The sequence below is a fragment of the Lepisma saccharinum genome, chromosome 13 (assembly GCF_977018435.1).
Source record: "Lepisma saccharinum chromosome 13, izLepSacc3.1, whole genome shotgun sequence".
Classification (NCBI taxonomy): domain Eukaryota; kingdom Metazoa; phylum Arthropoda; class Insecta; order Zygentoma; family Lepismatidae; genus Lepisma; species Lepisma saccharinum.
In genome coordinates, this window is record NC_139241.1 from 74,433,067 (window position 1) to 74,451,457 (window position 18,391).

Below are 18,391 nucleotides of genomic sequence, written 5' to 3' on the forward strand. Positions count from 1 at the left end.
CGACAAATCTCCCCACCCCCACCCCAGCAAAAAATAAACACTAGATTAAAAAATGTTCTATCCCAAATATGCATTTTTATTTAGCATCTAGTGGTCACCGAGGCTGTGTTAAGGTACATTTCATGATAAAATAAAAAATGAATTGTGAACCAAATTCGTAGCAATGCAGTGCGGCTTGGTTTTCAAAGGGCCTCCCCAATCGCGTGATGACTGTCGCTGTCGACTTGTAGTCAAGGGGTTTCGGATTCGATGTCAGTGGAGGTACAATGCAGGGGTGTTCAGATGGGGTATCATGACACTCACTGCTTCGTGTGGATTTTTTATGAGGGGGCAAAAATGAACTTTGAACGTAGATTCAGTTCGCTACACAACTTTTTTTTATAAAGTTCTAATCATTGGATATTTTTACCAGACATCTTCTTTATATGTAAGTTATAACAGTGGGTTAAACAATTTTTTTTATTATGTATTTTGTTATTGTGTTTTATAATTACAGCCCTATATTTTCAGAAGTACGTAATTTTTATCTCAAGGCAACTATTTTACTTTCGCTATGATTTCAACAGATCATTCTCTTATTTTCAAAATGCCGGACCCTGTGGCCGAGTGGATATCACATCGCGCTGCGACGTCAAGGGTCCCGGGTTCGAATCCCGCTCGGGCTTGGTTGTTTGTGAATATCCATTCATCAATTTCATCACTCATCCCCATCTTCGCAAATTAGTCAAGAGGCACAAAACGCGAAGTAAAATAAACTAAATCAATCAATCAATCTTATTTTCAAAAGTATTTAAAAAACACATTTGGTCATAATGAAAGAAGATTCGAGTTTAACCAAAGAACAATCTCACAGCCACTGAATGCATCCACATATATCAAGCAGGCAGCAGAGTATCATGACAATTTCTTAGCACGTTTGGCGAGAATGTCGACTAATGATTGGTCATTTGCTGTAAATGTCATTGTTGATTCAGGCAGATCTTTCAGCTGTCCCAAAGAACTTTTCTTCAGCGGGAGGAGGGGGAGGGGTGCAAACCAGGGCTCGAAATGGACCGGAGCTGACCAGTACGGCGTCTATGTTGCCTTCATCTTTTGTGACATGTGGTTCTCTATTTACTTTCTATTTGTTATTATTACTATTTGTCTTGCATTGTTGATTCGACTGTTCTGAGAAGATCATCACACAAATTCCAGTTCTCTTTTTATGCTCACTATTTTTTTTTTCAAGTTTCATATTTTCTCTGATTAACCTCATATATGGTATAGAGTGGGCTGGGAATCCAAAGTAATACTCAAAATCAAAACATTCTTCCGCCATGCCCAGTGGCGTACCCAAGGTGTGCTGATGGGGGTTATAACCCCCCTTTCGCCCAGTATTCCTAAAAAAAGAACGTCAAAGGTAGGAAAATATGACATAATGCGGGCTGACTACCAAGAAAAAGTATACATAACCCCTCCCTTTCGAAAATCCTGGACAGGCCACTGGCCATGCCCTTTACTTCTGATACATGGCTGAGCCAGTGACGTGCACTGAGGAGTAGCTAGTCTAGCAGAGATAGATCAATCAATCTCACATCTCGAATTATATTCAAATCACAATATTTATTGTCTTGTTTAAGCCACCACAGCTCATATGCAACACCTTTTTTCCACGCTCTTCTCGTCCATCGGTGTTCTATGCGGGTAAAGCTGGCTGGACTCTTCTTCCGCCTGACCAGTTTCCAGGTAGAAACGGCCGCCCGAAAGAAAAGGAAGATTTCTACCTCTATCTCCCTTGCCCCCTCGCTCCCCGCTGCAATGGTTGAAAGCCCGTGCTTTCAGGTCCCCCAGTCTACCTCCTATAGGACAGATAGGGGATTGGTTTCTCATAGATTTTTTTGTAAATCCTCTAAAGAACTCTGGGTAAAATTTTCTGCAGTTCTGTATTTACACAACATTTTACACGTTGTACAATATGTATGTATAATGTGGGATGTAGTTTTATTATTTATGAAATGGGAACGTGTTATGTGCAGACAATAATGTTATGCTTTCTTTCTTTTTTTCAAGTATGGAATATATAATGATTAAATTACAAATATGTGCTCGGGCTCTCTCTTACTCTCGATTTAGTAGTGTTTTATTTAAATAAACTACTCTTGGCCTCTAACAGCCATAAATACGGATGTATTGATTTGGGCAAGAGAACGCGCGTTCATATTGTTGTTGGATTGGTTTAGTTTACTTCGCTTTTCTGCCACAGTTGGTTATTGCGAAAATGAGGATGAGTGATGATATGATGAAATTGATGAAGAGACCTCATATGAACAATCCAGGCCAGGATTCGAACCCGTGATGAGTGCTCATTCTTGTCCTATGTGTTGTACTCTGCAGTGAAAAGTGAAATAATTTGGAATGAAAAATGTATCTCAGAACTCAAAAAGCCAAATGAATATTATTGAAGAAAATACAAAAAAAGTGTGTTTTGCTTCCTGTTTTGTTTCTGTGCATAAAGTGGACTTAAAACACCAAATCAACCAACCATCGGGGAGTGGTTATCACAGCGCGTTACGACGCCAGGAGTTCCGAGTTCGAACCCCGTCCTGGGCATGAGTGTTCTTTGTGTTTGTACCTTCATTAATTTTATCGTATTATCTTCGCAATTAACCAAATGTGACAAAAAAGCGACGCTAAGTAACAAAAATGATCAAATCATTGATTGACTGCTCGATTTGGTTTATTTTACTTCGTTTTTCCGCCAATTTTGGCTAATCGCGAAGATGATACGATAAAATTGATGAACGGACACACACAAAGAATACCCATGGCCAAGCTGAGATTCTAACCCAGGATCTCTGGCTTAGTAGTCAAATAAAATCTTTTTTTTATTTTCGAATGTGGATGGGATTTACGTGTACTTTTTTTTAGTACATTCATCATTCTGTAATCTTTTCCTGTTATTTACATTTTTTTTTTTTTAGGAATGCTGGGCCCTAAAGGGGGCCCAGCACGCGACTGACTGCTACCCCAAGTGTCGACGTCACCGCAAGTCACTAGGCTGTGCAGAGATATTGTTGACGTTCTGAAGAATAAATCCAATCCTATATCCCACGCAAAATAACAACATGGAAATATCTTTCACTTGCTCAAATTGATTATTTTAATAAGCATTATTAAGACAAGGTACTGAGGATGCATATATTGATCTTTAAAGAAAACATTAACGAAGTTAAGCGTTCCGTTTCCTGAAAATTTTCATATTGAGACCTGGAGCAAGGAAGTCGAGGAATATACAATTCGAAATTGTGGGTATGTTTGGTTGTTTTACGTTTAACTATTTGAGTAGCGAATAACGTTTATTTTACTCTCCAACGCAGAAAACACAATGAACCAAATGAGAATTTTCACCACCCGTTTTTCAGGACATTTATAGCATAATCAAGTGTACACGCCCAGAGGAAACAAATACACAGAGAAAGAATTAAAGAGAAAGAGAGAAAGGCAAAGAAAGAAATAGAGTAAAGAGAAAGCGAGAGAGAAGCAGAAGAAAAAAGAAAAGAGGTAACATGTAGAGGAACACAGAGAGAAAAGAAGAGGAACAAAAGAACTAAAACCAAAGAAAGGTACACAGAGAGAGAAAGAGGATCGGGCAAAGAGAGAGACAGAAATTGGATTGGATTGATTTGGTGTTTAAGTCCACTTTATGCACAGAAAGGCTAATCGGGACTGGACCTATAGTTGAAAGTGGGATCCGAACCAGTGGCGCAGGAACGTTTTTCATTTGGGGGGGTACAAAATTCAGCCTCCCATATATATATATATATATATATATATATCCATATATGTCCAATCGAGTGTCGCAATAATAATAATTAGAATAATTATATTTAATTTAATTAATATATTAATTAATTAAATATGTACATTAATTAGTATTGTTATTATTACATGAATAGGTAAAATATAGTAAAAGAATAGAAATATAACACCAAGTATTCATTATCTAGCTTACGTGTAGTTAAGATCGCCAAGATTTGCACAAAAACAACTGCCCTGGCAAGGAATTTAATGTCAGATAGAAAAAGAATTGACTATATATTGAATAACAAACAAAGGAGTTAGATCCAATTAACGAAAAGTAAAGTTCCTGATTAATATTTTATGGATATTATCATTAGTAGTGTGCATAAATCTTTGGAATCCTTGAAAGCCGTATGAGCCAAATTCCTTGCCTTCCAATAAGTTCAGCGGAGAAAACCATCGAGTATACAGGGTGCAGCAGAAATAACTCCCGGATTTAATTCGTGAATAACAAAGCAACGATAGATGTTATGCAAAATTGTATTTCACAGTTGGAAAGAACAAGGATTACCATTTTGTTTCCCATATGTACCGAGACAACTCCACGAACGCCCCTACTTTTTTGAGGAAGACGGCACGCAGTTAATGTAACGTCTGACCGTTATGTATGGATGTTACGCAACTTCCTGCAGCCGAAATCGAACGAACGTGGCAAATGTGGCTGTGTGGTTCCAACAGGATGGTGCCTCAGTACGCGTATCGATGAACGCGCTACGTGAAATGTTTCCAGGGCGTCTGATCTTACTTCGAAGTGACCTTCCATGGCCAACTCGTTCCCCCGAGCTCGCACCCTGCGACTTCTTTCTGTGGGAGTACCTGAAGTTTACCAAGGAAGGCCGAGGACAGCCAATGATCTGAAAGATGGTACCAGACAGGAAAGAACGGCAATACCGACCAGACATTACTAGGAGGGTAATGCAGAACTTCAGGGCGAGACTTCAGAAATGCGTACACTGTGCAGATCGGCATTTAGACGATATCATTTTAAAACAAAGTCAACTATGTCACACAAAATGGTGACTTGGGGCAATTTTGACAAAAAATAATTGGAACATTTTGTTCTTTGCAAATGTGCAATAAAATGGTAAACCTTGTTCTTTCCAACTGTGCAATAAAGTTTTGCATAACATCTATCGTTGCTTTGTTATTCACAAATGAAATCCGGGAGATATTTCTGCCGCACCCTAACTTGTAATTGTTACGCTGTTCAAGCATGGTATTGGCATTGATGGAAATTGAGTATAACAAATGCTAAACAATTATATTTTGATAAATTACTTTTACTACTTGGTAAGTCTTTCGGGGGGAAGGGGTCCGGACCACCTCGACCCCCACAAAAACGTCCTTGATACCTAGGTATAATGTGAAGCCATGAGAAATATTTTCTTTTAGAACGGCACACACGAATGTCCTGTTATTTAATGCAAAATATGCATAAATATTTTACATTGTTTTTGTTAGAATTTAAGTTTTCAAAAAAACAAACAAAAAAAAAACAGATTTTAAAATCAGATAACAATTCTGAAACATATAAGGCTAAGCTCTGAACCTCATTCTGGGCTTATTTGGATTTCACGGAACGGAAAATTAGGAGTGAGGGGGATCTTGAGCCACCCCAACCAGGAATAATCATCTCCCACCCACTGGATATAGAAACTACATTATATAGAGTTCCACTTCCGTTCCGTTCATTCTAATTTTAAAAGTCCCATAGCTACGCATAAAAATATCTTTAAACAATTTATGGCAGATGTGTACCACATCCAATGCCTTTTAGAAGCCATGTATTCGGTATTTTGTCAGACTTCTATAGGGCGTTGTATTAAAAAAGAAAAAAATGAGTTCAGATGGTTCCCAATCAACTCGTAAGAAGTCTAACTTTGAAATATTGTGAAAAATTTGACAAATCATTTATTTGTAATATAATTAGCTGTACCTAATGCCGCTCTTCAATTACTGAAAGTAATATCATTCGGTACATTTACAAAACCGAAATCTTTCAGCTCTCAGAAGTAGCAAGGAAAGCCATACGCTCAAAAGTTTATTCTTTCTTTTCAATTTTTGGTGGACAATGAGAAGAGCCGGCCAAGGTTTATTTTCGTATGTAGTGGTATTAAATGCAGATACATGCGTGTGTTTTAGGATGACATGTCAATTTCTCGTTTATGTGAAAAGGTAAACTTTAATGTAAGCAGAAGCATGTGCGCGTCACAGTTAAAGATTTTCGCATCTACAAAGAAAATCCAAAACACATTCCCACCTCGCCGGACTCCGTGGCGGAGGGGTTAGCATAGCGCGCTATGACGCCTGAGATCCCAGGTTCGAATCCTGGCCTGCCCATGGGTGTTATTTTTGAGTGTCCATCAATTTCATCATATCATCATCACTCATCCTCATCTTCGCGATTAGCCAAAAGTGGCAGAAATGCGAAGTAAAATAAACCAAATCAATCAATCAAATATTCCCATCGTACTCCCAGATACCTTGTAAATCCAATCCAAAATCTACCAATAGAACCTGCAGTGAGTCTCATTTATCTCGTGCATTTATCTGACTAATGTAATTTTCTTACAATTTGACTTTAGAGTTTAACATAAAATAGCGTTGTGTTTGTGTTGCATTCGATATCACAATTAGATTTTAAGCAATTAATGTCCAATTATAAGTATACCTAATACATAGGTAAATAATAGTCCCCCGTCTGATAAAATCGCAAATTGCACCCTGTTTAAATGTCTAGGAAAGATTTCATTTCACCTAGGAATGATATCGCGATGCGATGAGTCGAGAATTGTCACAGCCTCATCTCGTCTCCTGTGTGGTGAGGTCCTTCTCGTTCTTGTTTGTGCTTATTTTTCTTTCGGTTTCCACTCTGAAGTTATGAAAACTTATTCCAAATTCACCTCATTCTCAGATAGGCTAATCGGCACTCTATTTTTTTTTTAAAAAAATGTATATCTTAATATAGTTTAAGTATAGTTTTCCCAACACCCTCTTACAAATTTATGCAAAATATGGGTGAGGTACAGGAGTGCATTGTAATCTCCTTCCCCTTCCAAGTTGGTCTGTCGTGTCTCGTCTCGTTCGTGTAAGTGTTCCGTTTCGGAAAATTCCATTATAAATATTCAAAAGAAAATGGGGTTAGTCATATACTCTTCTGATGAAGATTTGTATCTTGTCTTCGAATCGACGCGACCACTGCTTTAGAAATGTGTACCCCTCCCTTACGCAAAGCAGCAATCGTCTGCTGCAGCGTAATTGCCTGAGAGTGAATCTGATTCCATCGTTCCACACACATTTTAAACAATTTTCATCTCCTTAAAGAGGTTTCCAAGAACATAGGTCAATGAACTAACTACTAGCAAGCACAATGTAGTATAATAAGTTTACAATTAAACGTTTTGAATTTCTGTGGTAAGGACTATAATGCTTAAAATTTATAAACAATAATACTTTTTTTATTGGGCGAATTGATAATTGGTAATTTTAACAGTAGCACCTTCCGTCTGCTGTCAAATTACCAAAGGGGGGTACGGGGGGTACAACTCGATTTACGGATTTAGGGGGTACAGTACCCCCCTTAAAAAATTTGCGGGGGTACCATGTACCCCTGTACCCCCCCGTTCCTGCGCCACTGATCCGAACCAATATGTGCCTCCACCAGGTATCGAACCCGGGACCCCTTGATTACAAGGCGACGACGCTACCACTGCACCATCTGGGAGGCTCGGAGAGACAGAAAGAAAGAAATAATATGAACCGAATATACAAGCAGAGAGAGAGATAGAAAGAAAGAAATTGAAAACGAAAGGGAGAAACACACAGTCAGTAAGACAGAAAGGGAAGGAGAAAGAGAGAAAGATGGAATAAAAAGAGAAATAGAGAGACAGAAAGAGAAGAAGAAAAGATAGGATAGAGAAATAGAAAGAGAAAGAGTATAAGTAGAACTGAGGCACTTGCCGCTTTGAGATATTTGGAAAGACTTCATGTACGTTATTCAAATTTTGAATTTGTAGCGTGAAAACATGGACGAGGTGTGCCGTGAAAGACTGTAGATTATGTGCCTTGCGTATGCAAATTATCATAGTGCTGAGGATGCTTTATGAGAATTCTCTTAATTGGGGGAAAGCATCATCCCACTTTCCCCTTACTTTAAGCACCCTGAGAAAAAAAATCCTGCAAGCGGCCTTGCACATAGTGCATACAAAACGATATCTAGTAATAATCATATCAATTATATCATGTTAAACCTAGAGCCAGAGCGCATATGTGAAATAAGCGCAATACGCCCATATATAGTATATAGGGTGGGCACAAAGTCGCTTTCCCCAATAAATGAAGAATTACTTGTATTGGGGAGAGCGACTTTGTGCCCACCATGTATTAAGATACCTTGCAATACGCCGACAATGAATCTATTTAATTATGATCGAATCAAATTTTTGACAAGCCTCGGTTGTAAAAGCCGAAAGCGAAACACACCTGGAAGATATACCTAGGTAAACCATATCTATCTATCTAAAGCTTAGTTTTAGAGGAAAAGTCGATTTGGTTGGTTGGTTGATTTGGTGTTTTACGGCCACTTTATGCACAAGTAAGGCTAATCGGGACTGGACCTACAGTTTAAAGTGGGATCCGAACCACTGTCTACCTCCACCGGGTATCGAAACGGGACCCCTTGATTACAAGGCGACGACGCTACCACTGCGCCATCGGGGAGGCCCAGAGGAGGAGTCGAAGCACATGGAAGTGAATCAACATGGTATGAACATTAACTTAGCTGTCAGTTTGAAAGGAAATAATAAAAATATTGCTGCACTCGTAATTTTTATATTAATTTCTTCAAAGCAATTATTGTATGTAGTTTGTTCGTGAAGCATGGAACTGGCTTGTAAGGGAGCTTTCAGACCGAAGCGACAGGCGACAAGCAACAAAAGAGGGCGAGGGTCATACCGATTTGACAAGCGGCCTTGTCTTCTGTTCCGTGGTCCATAGTCAACACCCCCCTTTATTCTGATGTAGTGGGATCCATGAGTATTACCGTGCAAATTGTCCATTACTAATTTCGTTAATTTTTCTCTTACATCCTATGTGTTTTTAAGCGATGGATTTTTATGTATGCTGGTGCAGAAGTTGTCAACAGCTTGTTTTTAGTTTTATTTTAATTCTTGAAGCTTTTATTGAGCCAAATAAAGTGCACGAATATGCTGATGGACAATTTGCACGGTAATTCTCATGGATCCCACTGTACCGGATCTGTGGTCCCTTCCGTCGAAAGTAAAACATTTATCGCGCATGCACAAATAACAGACCGAACAGAGGAAACCATAGACGAGATGCATGATTTTCAGAAAACAGTCCAGTCAGAGCGATACGCACATGATGATAAATGCATGAATGGTTCGCTTCCAAGCGTCAATTTTCTCTCCCGCACACAACTAATTTTCTACCTAGAGTGACATATTGTTTACATACTTTATATACAGATGACATTATTCATTTTCCAAAATAAAAATAAATAAATATCAACTACTGTCCCGATCGCTAGATCATTATGGGCAATTGTCATAACCATAGGTCATAACTCAAGTGCTAAATTTTACCGTGGTTAGTCCAATATTAATTTACTTTATTTCTCAGGTAGACCTGGCTCCTTCGTTAAATATATTTTTAATGTATATAAAAGGAAATGAAATTATATTAACAAATTAAACATGAAACGCTTACCTTAACAAATAAAACATGAAATGCCAACTTGTGCGTAGATTAGCAGTTACCATCTGTGAGACTGCTGAGCAGAAGATTTATGTAGGATTATCGCATGCTGATCATCTAGATTTCCGATGTTTTAAAAATATTTGAAATAAACTTGGTTTGAAAACTTATGCCGTATGCGGATGCCTGATGTAATGAAGAATGGGTGTCTTATTTTCTCGTGCAATCAAGAAACTTGGTAACTATAATGTCGAGAACAGAGCACATAAGGTCATTTCTCGGGAGAAACCGGTAGCAGCTCCAAAGTATGCAGCAACTGTAAAGGAAATGGAAAAGATAGTACAAGGTGGGTAGAAAAGAAAGGAATTGTAAGTTTATTTATATATAGAGAGAGAGAGGGAGGGAGAGTGCTATGTATCGTGGAACGAGAATAAAAATTTGAAAAAATTAAGTGCAAGGAAGGAGACTGTTTACATCCTCTGGGGAAAATGTTCATTGTGATCGAACCAAACTAATCTCATATGGAACTACAGCTTTTACTGTTTCATGTAGATATCAAGAGTGGTGAATCTGTTAATTTGAAAATATAATTTTTTAGGGGCATTCCAGCATTACGTGTGTGACATTCACGCAGAAAATGTAAGGTAGACATGCGATTGGATTAAAATGTTTATAATAACCGATTTCATAGAATTATGAAGTACTTTTTGGTATCTGTTAACAAATGAAAAAAAAACTTCACTATGATATAACCCGAAAGTTCTTCGAGGTATTTTCTTTCGCAGGAACTGAAAACTTCACCATAGAATAATGTAGAACAAGAAATAATCACTTTTTATGTAAGGAACTTGCATTTTCTGTAAAGCGACAACATTATGCCGTTGTTTCCATTATGTACCTGCAGATGGCGCGAGCGTCGAAAGTCACACGGTCTCGCCAGTGTTTCCGAACGTGCCTTTTTTTTTACTAGATTTTTCTTTTTTTTAACTGCTTACCTAACCTAACCTTGCTGGAAATGGTCCGTGGGGCTATTGTGAATGGTTTTTGGGGCTATCCGTCAGTGGTTTGTGGGGCTATCATGAATGTTTTTTGGGGGCTATCCGTCAATGGTTTGTGATGACATAATGAACACTAAAGTAGGTATTTTTCGGTTATGAAGGTTGAAACACTGCATACCCACTCCAAATCAACAAAACACAAGCACGACATGCGATTATCCATGACGAGTGCACGCCACATTGTCTGTTACCCAAACAGAACAAGGAAGACAAATAATGACTCGTAATGTGAAAAGTTGACACTCTTTTATGGAAAAAGACATAACTTCACCTTAAAGAATTTTCCGCAATGCAGAATAGGTAAGTATCAATGCTAAAATTAACGAAATAAACAAGTGAGAGGTGTTCGGGCTATATCGCATAATTACGGAGATATTTTCCCAGAAGAAAACATGAATTGGCATTGAAAAGGATAAAAACTACATTCCCGAACCTCAACAATGATTTCCGTAAGTACTTTCTTGTGTAAAAAGTAAGAAATCCGTCTCCACTATACGGAACTGTTACCAATCATCTTTATAAAAATATCGAACAAGAAGAGAAATGCATTTGTTACATGCAGTTTTTATTTTGTTCATGTGGTTTGACTTTGCTCTCTTTGCTTCCAGACTTTCCTGAAGTTTTAGAGGAACAGCAGAAAAAACATCCCCAATTGTTGGCCAATTTAAAAGATGTGTTTGTGGTTTCTCATGATCCTGAGGTAAGTGCTTCTGTTTTAATTTTGTTCTGTAATTCATTGTTATAGTTTGGGTATGTACATTTAGGTGTCCATTGTACAACCAAAAAGTTCCTGGAATAGGTCAATTTCATGCACCAAGTTACATGCAGTCTTATTGCTTGTGGATTATAAATTAACATTTGAGCAGCTTGTTCTGCTCAAAATTAAATGAATGTGTACTTTCTAGTGTATACAATACACATGTGCATATATGGAAGAATACATTGGTTGTTTCAATTGTAAAGCCGAGCACTGGCTCATGGAGAGAAATATCGTTAACAGTCAGATTGTATGATTTTTTTAAAATTCTACCAGGAAGACTAATTTTCATAGAAATTTGGCAATCATTGTCGCACAAAATTTGCACGATCGTTACAGTAATGAGCACTTGTTTGGATTTCAGAAAAAAGGTATTTATGTTGGAAAAAAAACAACAAAAAAACTTAAAATTTACCTTACGCAAGCATGTGTACTTCCCATGGACAATGTATTTTCCGTTGACAAGCGACTGTAAGTATCGTAGACTAGTGGAAATTAATGTAGAAGTAAATGGGAACTTTAGTAGAATGCATTTAGGGACTTTATTTTAATGCTAAGAAAACCAAACCTGACCAGCCTAACATAACCACAAAAGCATATATTGAATACAGGGTTGAAACGTTACATGTTAAGTGTTTTTATATCTTAATAAACTGCTTAGGTCAGCAACTTAGTGTTTTTCATATATTGAACAAAATCTTAAGTAATCACTAAAACTCCGCAGTATGTGTTAACAGAAGTAAATCGAAATCGAACCATGTTAAAATTGCATTGGTAGTATGATGAAATTACAATAAAACAAAAGGAACTTGGGCTGAAATATCTTAATATGTGGGTGAGGTTGATGGTTACTTAATGCTACCAAAATATGCACAGTTTCATTTTTTTTACACAATATCTCATTAGTTAAATAACCGTTCCCTTTTTTAAATTACATCCTCTCCTCTGTAAATTTATTAGTTACTAAAATGAAAATCCCACAAACAAATATGCATTTTATGATGTATATTATCTAATATTCTCTGCACACTTCACATTGCAATTGCAAATGCTAACAGAGGGGGGTAGAAAAATAGTTTTTAATTTGTTGTAAAAAAATAATATTTTGAGTTCTTATGGAAATTTCCATTATTTTCTTTTAATAACGAGTACAATGTTTTTTTTTAATGTTTTCTGTATTACTTTATACTTTGTGTGTATTATTAATTCAGAATAATAAATATGCCATTATAACATTTTTGCATTGTTGCTAGCCAAATTTTAAAATGTGCAGCGATATGGTAGAATCGGCCATTTATTAGAATGTATTGAATAGTTATTCTTAAGTCAAGCTGTTACGAGTTCAGCCTTGTTTGGGAAGGCCATTCCAGCACAAGAATTAATACTTTTAATCCAATCCTGTATTAATTAATAAATGAAATATTTTAAGATTCCATAGCTTATCTTAGTTGGAATCATGTCTTTTTTAGCGTGTATTTGAAGAAAAAAATTGCTGGCACCTGAATTATTTTTAGCCTTGTGTACTGCTAACTGGAATGTTACATGAAATGCTTCCATGTAAAGTGTTGTCTGCTATAAAAAAAGGTTGCATTATTAAATATTATATAATCATTTATAGATTGTAGCAAAGGCATCAAATCCATCAGAGGATGAACGGCCATTGCCATTGGATAGGAAAATCGTGGATGACTACGAGTATGGTTTCAAGGAACCATCAGTGGTACCAAGAGGACGTTATACCTTACGACAAGCCCTTACGTTCATAACCGATTATCAGGTCAAACCTCAAGAGTGGACAGTTTCAGCTATTGCTTCGGAGTATAAGCTCGACGAAAAATTGACTGGTAATATTTTAATTTCATACACAAGGTTCATAAGTTGATTTTGGAAACAATGTGGATTGTAATTTTAGCAGACCAATGTGATGCTTTGAGGATTGAATAAATGGAAGGTGCTTTACGCATTAATTAAAAATTTGTTGCTTTGTAGTGAGTAAACTTTCTTCTTATTAAAAGTTTTGACACAATTTCACATTTATTCTTTTCAAGAGTTATGTAATGAACGTTGATTACAACAGATGATCATTTTTTCTTGATGCATGTATTGCTTGCATTGTAGAATTATTTTGCTTGTAGTTTATGGTTTTTAAATGCACATCATAAAACACAACTTTTGATTTAAACTATTGAATCCCACCAGTATCTTTAAAGGGGACAGGTTTATATTTTCATCTTATTGTTATAAGTGTCGTGAAATATGGTTAAAAAAAGGAATGTAAATTTCATGGACAAAAATAAAAGAATTAATGAATTATTACATTTGAATGTACTTTATAGTTAAAGTTCAAATCACCAACCCTGACACCTTCTGTAAACAAAACCACATGCAGCAGAAAGCATTGCAAACTCATAGAAGTAAAATAATCCACACGAAAATCCAGCGTTGTTACAGGATTCATTACGTAAGGTAAAACAACGACCAATTTGTAGTATGGGAAACGCTGCCGCAAATGACTGCTCACTTTAAACCCGATGCTCTTTCTTTTGTACTTATTGCTTCACCTTTATGGTTAACTCTTTGCACCAGTAATCATTTCCCATAAATTTGGCTTCTTTCTTGCATGCGAATTGAATATATTTTACTTGCATTTTTTTTAGACAAAATGATATAACATGGTAATGTATATTTCTAAGGTTTGATATAGATAGGAGTGTATTTGAAATTTGTTTGCAGATTTTATGTAAATTGTATCTTGTAAATAAATTATATAATGGGCATAAATAGCCGTATGCAATGCTGTAAGTCCAATAAATATATTGATGATGATGATCAAAATAAGACAAAGAAAGTTTGTAAATTTATTGCGGTTGGAAACTTTGACAAGCATCCTAATAACGATTTTTGTTCCGCCAAATATAGTGCACTTCGTAAAATAACTTGGTGACATGGCAAGGCAAGATAAGTGTGAACATTTTGTAGGAATATGCATTGTAACTTTCATAGCATATTGGTTACGTGCGTGTTACTCAATAACAATAAACAAAAATACGTTAGAGTATTCAAATTGGTCTACTTACGCGTAAGTAGACCAATTTGAATACTCTAACGTATTTTTGTTTATTGTAACTTTCAATGAGCTTAGAGATTTGTGTACATAATGATATTTTATAACATTGGTTATTTTCTAAAAATAATCATGTGAACAGCAAGGAAGTAGTGCCACTTTCAACATGGCGAGTTTTATGCGTGCGGGAAGGTCTCAGTGTTCAGTGATACATCGAATCGGTGAGAGGGTTTGTTTACAGAAGGTCTCAGGGTTGGTGATTTACACTTTAGTCATGTCAGAATCGGAGGAAGGTAACTCAAAAAATGTGGTGTTCAGTTTTTTTCACGTATCTACTCACTTTGAAGACAGCTCTATATGGAGATACATCGATCTGACTCCAAATAGTAAGGGTTCAAAGTGAGGAAATACTTTAAAAAACTGAAACTGCATTTTTTGGAGTTACATTTCTCTGGTTCTCACACAGTGATTTAAATTACTGAATACTTTGCACATTACTTCATATTTAGTGCAAATACAATATCCATAAATAATATTCTCTGAGTTCCTTAGTTACAGGTTGATTTCCCTGACTTTTCCATGATTTTTTCAGTGGAAGCTGTGGTATTACGCTGATCATACCCATTCCAAACATGTTACAGAACACATGTATATTTATACTAAAACAAATTATTATTATTATTATTATTAAAGCACTTTTATTTTCAGATTTAACTGCATTTGCATACAATTTGTTCCAAAATGTTGAATTTCTATTAATTTATTATGGTATTTATTTTCAGAAAGTATACTCAAGCGCTTCAGAGTATTTACAATTCATATGCCTGATGAAAAGACTCTTGGAAAGTATGTGTTGGTTGAAGCAGGACGAGAGGATAAAAAAAGTGTTGGGAAAATAGAATCAGGCGAAGACAAAGAAGAAAAAAAGTGAAACTGGTAGAACGAGTGGTTTTTATTGCATGCAATGCATGTAGTGAGCTAGTGAGAATATCGGAACGAGTTTACAATACTGGACCACTCTCCAATTTCTATGAAATTTCGCCTACTCACTAACTGTGAACTCCTAATCACGAATCTGCATGTAATAATTGGCGGTCAAGTATGGAAATCGAGAAAAAAACGAAATAAACTATGTTTTCTTAACGTAACGTAATCCTACCATAAGAACAATAGCTCCACGGAACATGCCATTTTCCCAACGAAGAAATCAACAGGCAACACAAGGTATAGTTCTCTTAGCTAAAATATTAATTTTTCTTTGTATTTATGCTAATGGAACCTAACCTAACAGGCCTAACCTAACCTCGTAGGCATTCCTCGTCTGACGTCAGCAAGATTGTTGTGTGTAAAGGAAGACCATTAACAAATTGCGAAATAAAGATGGTTCCGAATTGCTGTGTATGGACAATCACCCTGGTAAATCGCAAGGTTATTTTACAAGTTCTACACGTAAATGTACAATTTTAACAAGTGACCGCCAAATATGAACTACAGATACGTCATCAGGACACCGAAATTAGTAAGTAGGCGAAAATTTATAGAAATTGGAGAGTGGTCCGGTATTGTAAACTCATGCCAGAATATCTTTGTTAAAGCCTATGAGTTCTGTAATACAGAGTTCATTTGCAATTATGAATGTGGAAGAGCTGTGGGCACTGCTTGCTGTTGCCAACAGATCAGAAGTGTTTGTGCATTAATGTACGAAAGTGAAAATGTCTAGTTTTAGTTCTTGACTAGCAGTGTTTTTGGTAGGTTAGGCTAATTATCAGTCATGTATGCTACATGGTGCTGATATTGTTTTAGAACTCTGGAACATATAAAGGTTTACCAGATGCTTTACAGATGATAATTGGTAGATTCACTCGTGAAGATTCCATTCTTCAGACATGCAACATTTCTCATGTTAATTTCGGTAAGCAATAACTGAAGGGAACTAGACCAAAAGAATGATATTTGTAATGCACATTTATGATTTGCAATAAATAATACTACTGATGTATTCGGGCAGCTGTTTGATCCATGTCCACTTTTAAAGAAGTGTGGCTTTCATGATGATGTGTGGGAAACACTGTTAATTATTTCACTAAAACTAAGGTATAGAATGTTTATTGTGATTCAGTTCCTGCCACTGAGTGGCTTTGACATCTGTGGGTTGTTGCTAAATGTAACATGACGGCCGAGCTGCTGGAGAAGTGCTTGGCTCTTTCCAGATGAGCATTGTTCATTATAAAACTTCATTGTGAATGAAGGATGGGGCTATAATCACACAAGTGTGTCTCGTGCACGAGTGTTGTATCCAAATTTCAACTGTTTTCTTCGTTGCTGAATATTAGTAGTACTCATGTGGAATTAAGTTGCATTTTTGTTTATACTCTTGGGAATAGCATTTAATAATTTATATGCATATTGCAGAAATTTCTTGTGATGATTCCGCTTCAGATTTTGCAGTTAATGATTATTTTGATCCTAATAGAAAGTTTGTACTTCATTTCGTGAATTAGTTTTATATTGCCTATTCAAAATGTGTTTTCAGTAACTTTTATTGAATGCTATAATTTTTTTTTACTTTCAAGTTACAGAAAAAAATGTATTTTTTATATTATTATGTCTATATCTGTGGAAAGAGGAAGTATACATTTTTGTAAAAAAACACTTAACAATATATTTTCTATGGTTTTTTTTAAAAAATGGCAAAAACTCCCCACCTTCAGGGGAAAACTCGGCATTCTCAGGCCCGTCTGGAAAGAGTTAAAAGGAACAAGCATAAATAATGTTTTCCCACACAAAGAAAATCACGATCTTTGTCAGAGCTCCTACCAGGAGATAGAGAGGCATGCATGCGATAGCTGGTGACATACCATTTGGTAGCGGTATCTGTATCAAGGTAAACCTGTCTCATATTAGCCCCGTCTAGTTCGCTGTGCACTTTTTGACACACTGTGCACCGAAGTGTCTAGTTCGTTGATTTGGTGTCTGCACCATTAGCACTACATCCTGGGTCGGTGTATGGTCATGTGATGAGTGCTAACTAATCAAATGAATGTTTAAAGCAGCAGACAGGCATTTGTTGAATCTTCTGAATTTGAACACTGCTTTCCGTCTACTTGGTTGAACATTTTCTTGCACCACCGTGACACTGGAATACGGCTGCACTACACCGAGTGTCAAAAAGTGCAGTGAACTAAACCGGCCTAGCATATGTGATGTTTTTATACTTGGTACTAATTACTTTTGAAAGGTCGTTGTCTAAGGGAACTTACAGACCGCAGTGACAAGTCACAAACCTTATTCTACACTGAACCGACATGTATCACTTGAGGATTTCACCAGTCAAACACAGGCTTCTGTAGCCTGTCGTGCTGCTATGGTGTGAAACGTTGCTGTTGATTGGCTCGTTCCCAAGCAGCATTCGCTTTGGTCTGAAATCTCCCTTAGACAAGAAATACATTGAGCTTTCCATATTAAAGCAATATTGACAGTAGAAACTTTTGTGTGAAATCTGATCTTATAAATTTTTGGGTTTAATGTTAAACTTTTCTATGTACGACTTTCTTTGCAAAAAAAATTTCAACAAGCAAATACTCCAGTTAGTCGACCAAGTGGATAGTAATTCCTCGCATCTATATGATGATCGGGTTAAGTACAGAATAAAACACCATATTACTGTTAAAGATATTTTGAGGTACATGTGGTTTTCTGTATTAGAAAATATTGTTAGGTGGCTTTATGCAAACCCAGGAACATGCTTTAATTTGTCTTAATTGTATAACTTCCTTGCAAACTTAACATTATTTTGTTCATGTTGAGGAATAAACAACGTGGTTGATAGTATAAGACGTAAGCGAGTTACTAAAGATATATCCACGAAACTTACTTGTAAATGTTCTATTAATTTCTGTGGCCTCTGCCACCATCCACTTTACTGTTAGAAGCATCGAGTTCCCAAGTAGATGGTGG

The 18,391-nt window shown here is 36.5% G+C and overlaps 1 protein-coding gene across 1 annotated transcript; it reads left to right on the plus strand.

Moving 5' to 3' along the window:
* The first annotated feature begins 9,648 nt into the window (after positions 1-9,648).
* Positions 9,649-18,382, plus strand: LOC145997422 (NADH dehydrogenase [ubiquinone] 1 alpha subcomplex assembly factor 4). Its single transcript, XM_083134448.1, has 4 exons — positions 9,649-9,901; positions 11,222-11,313; positions 12,989-13,214; positions 15,217-18,382. Exons 1-4 carry the CDS (start codon positions 9,757-9,759, stop codon positions 15,363-15,365), a joined length of 612 nt encoding a protein of 203 aa, XP_082990574.1. The 5' UTR covers positions 9,649-9,756; the 3' UTR covers positions 15,366-18,382.
* The last annotated feature ends 9 nt before the right edge of the window (positions 18,383-18,391 follow it).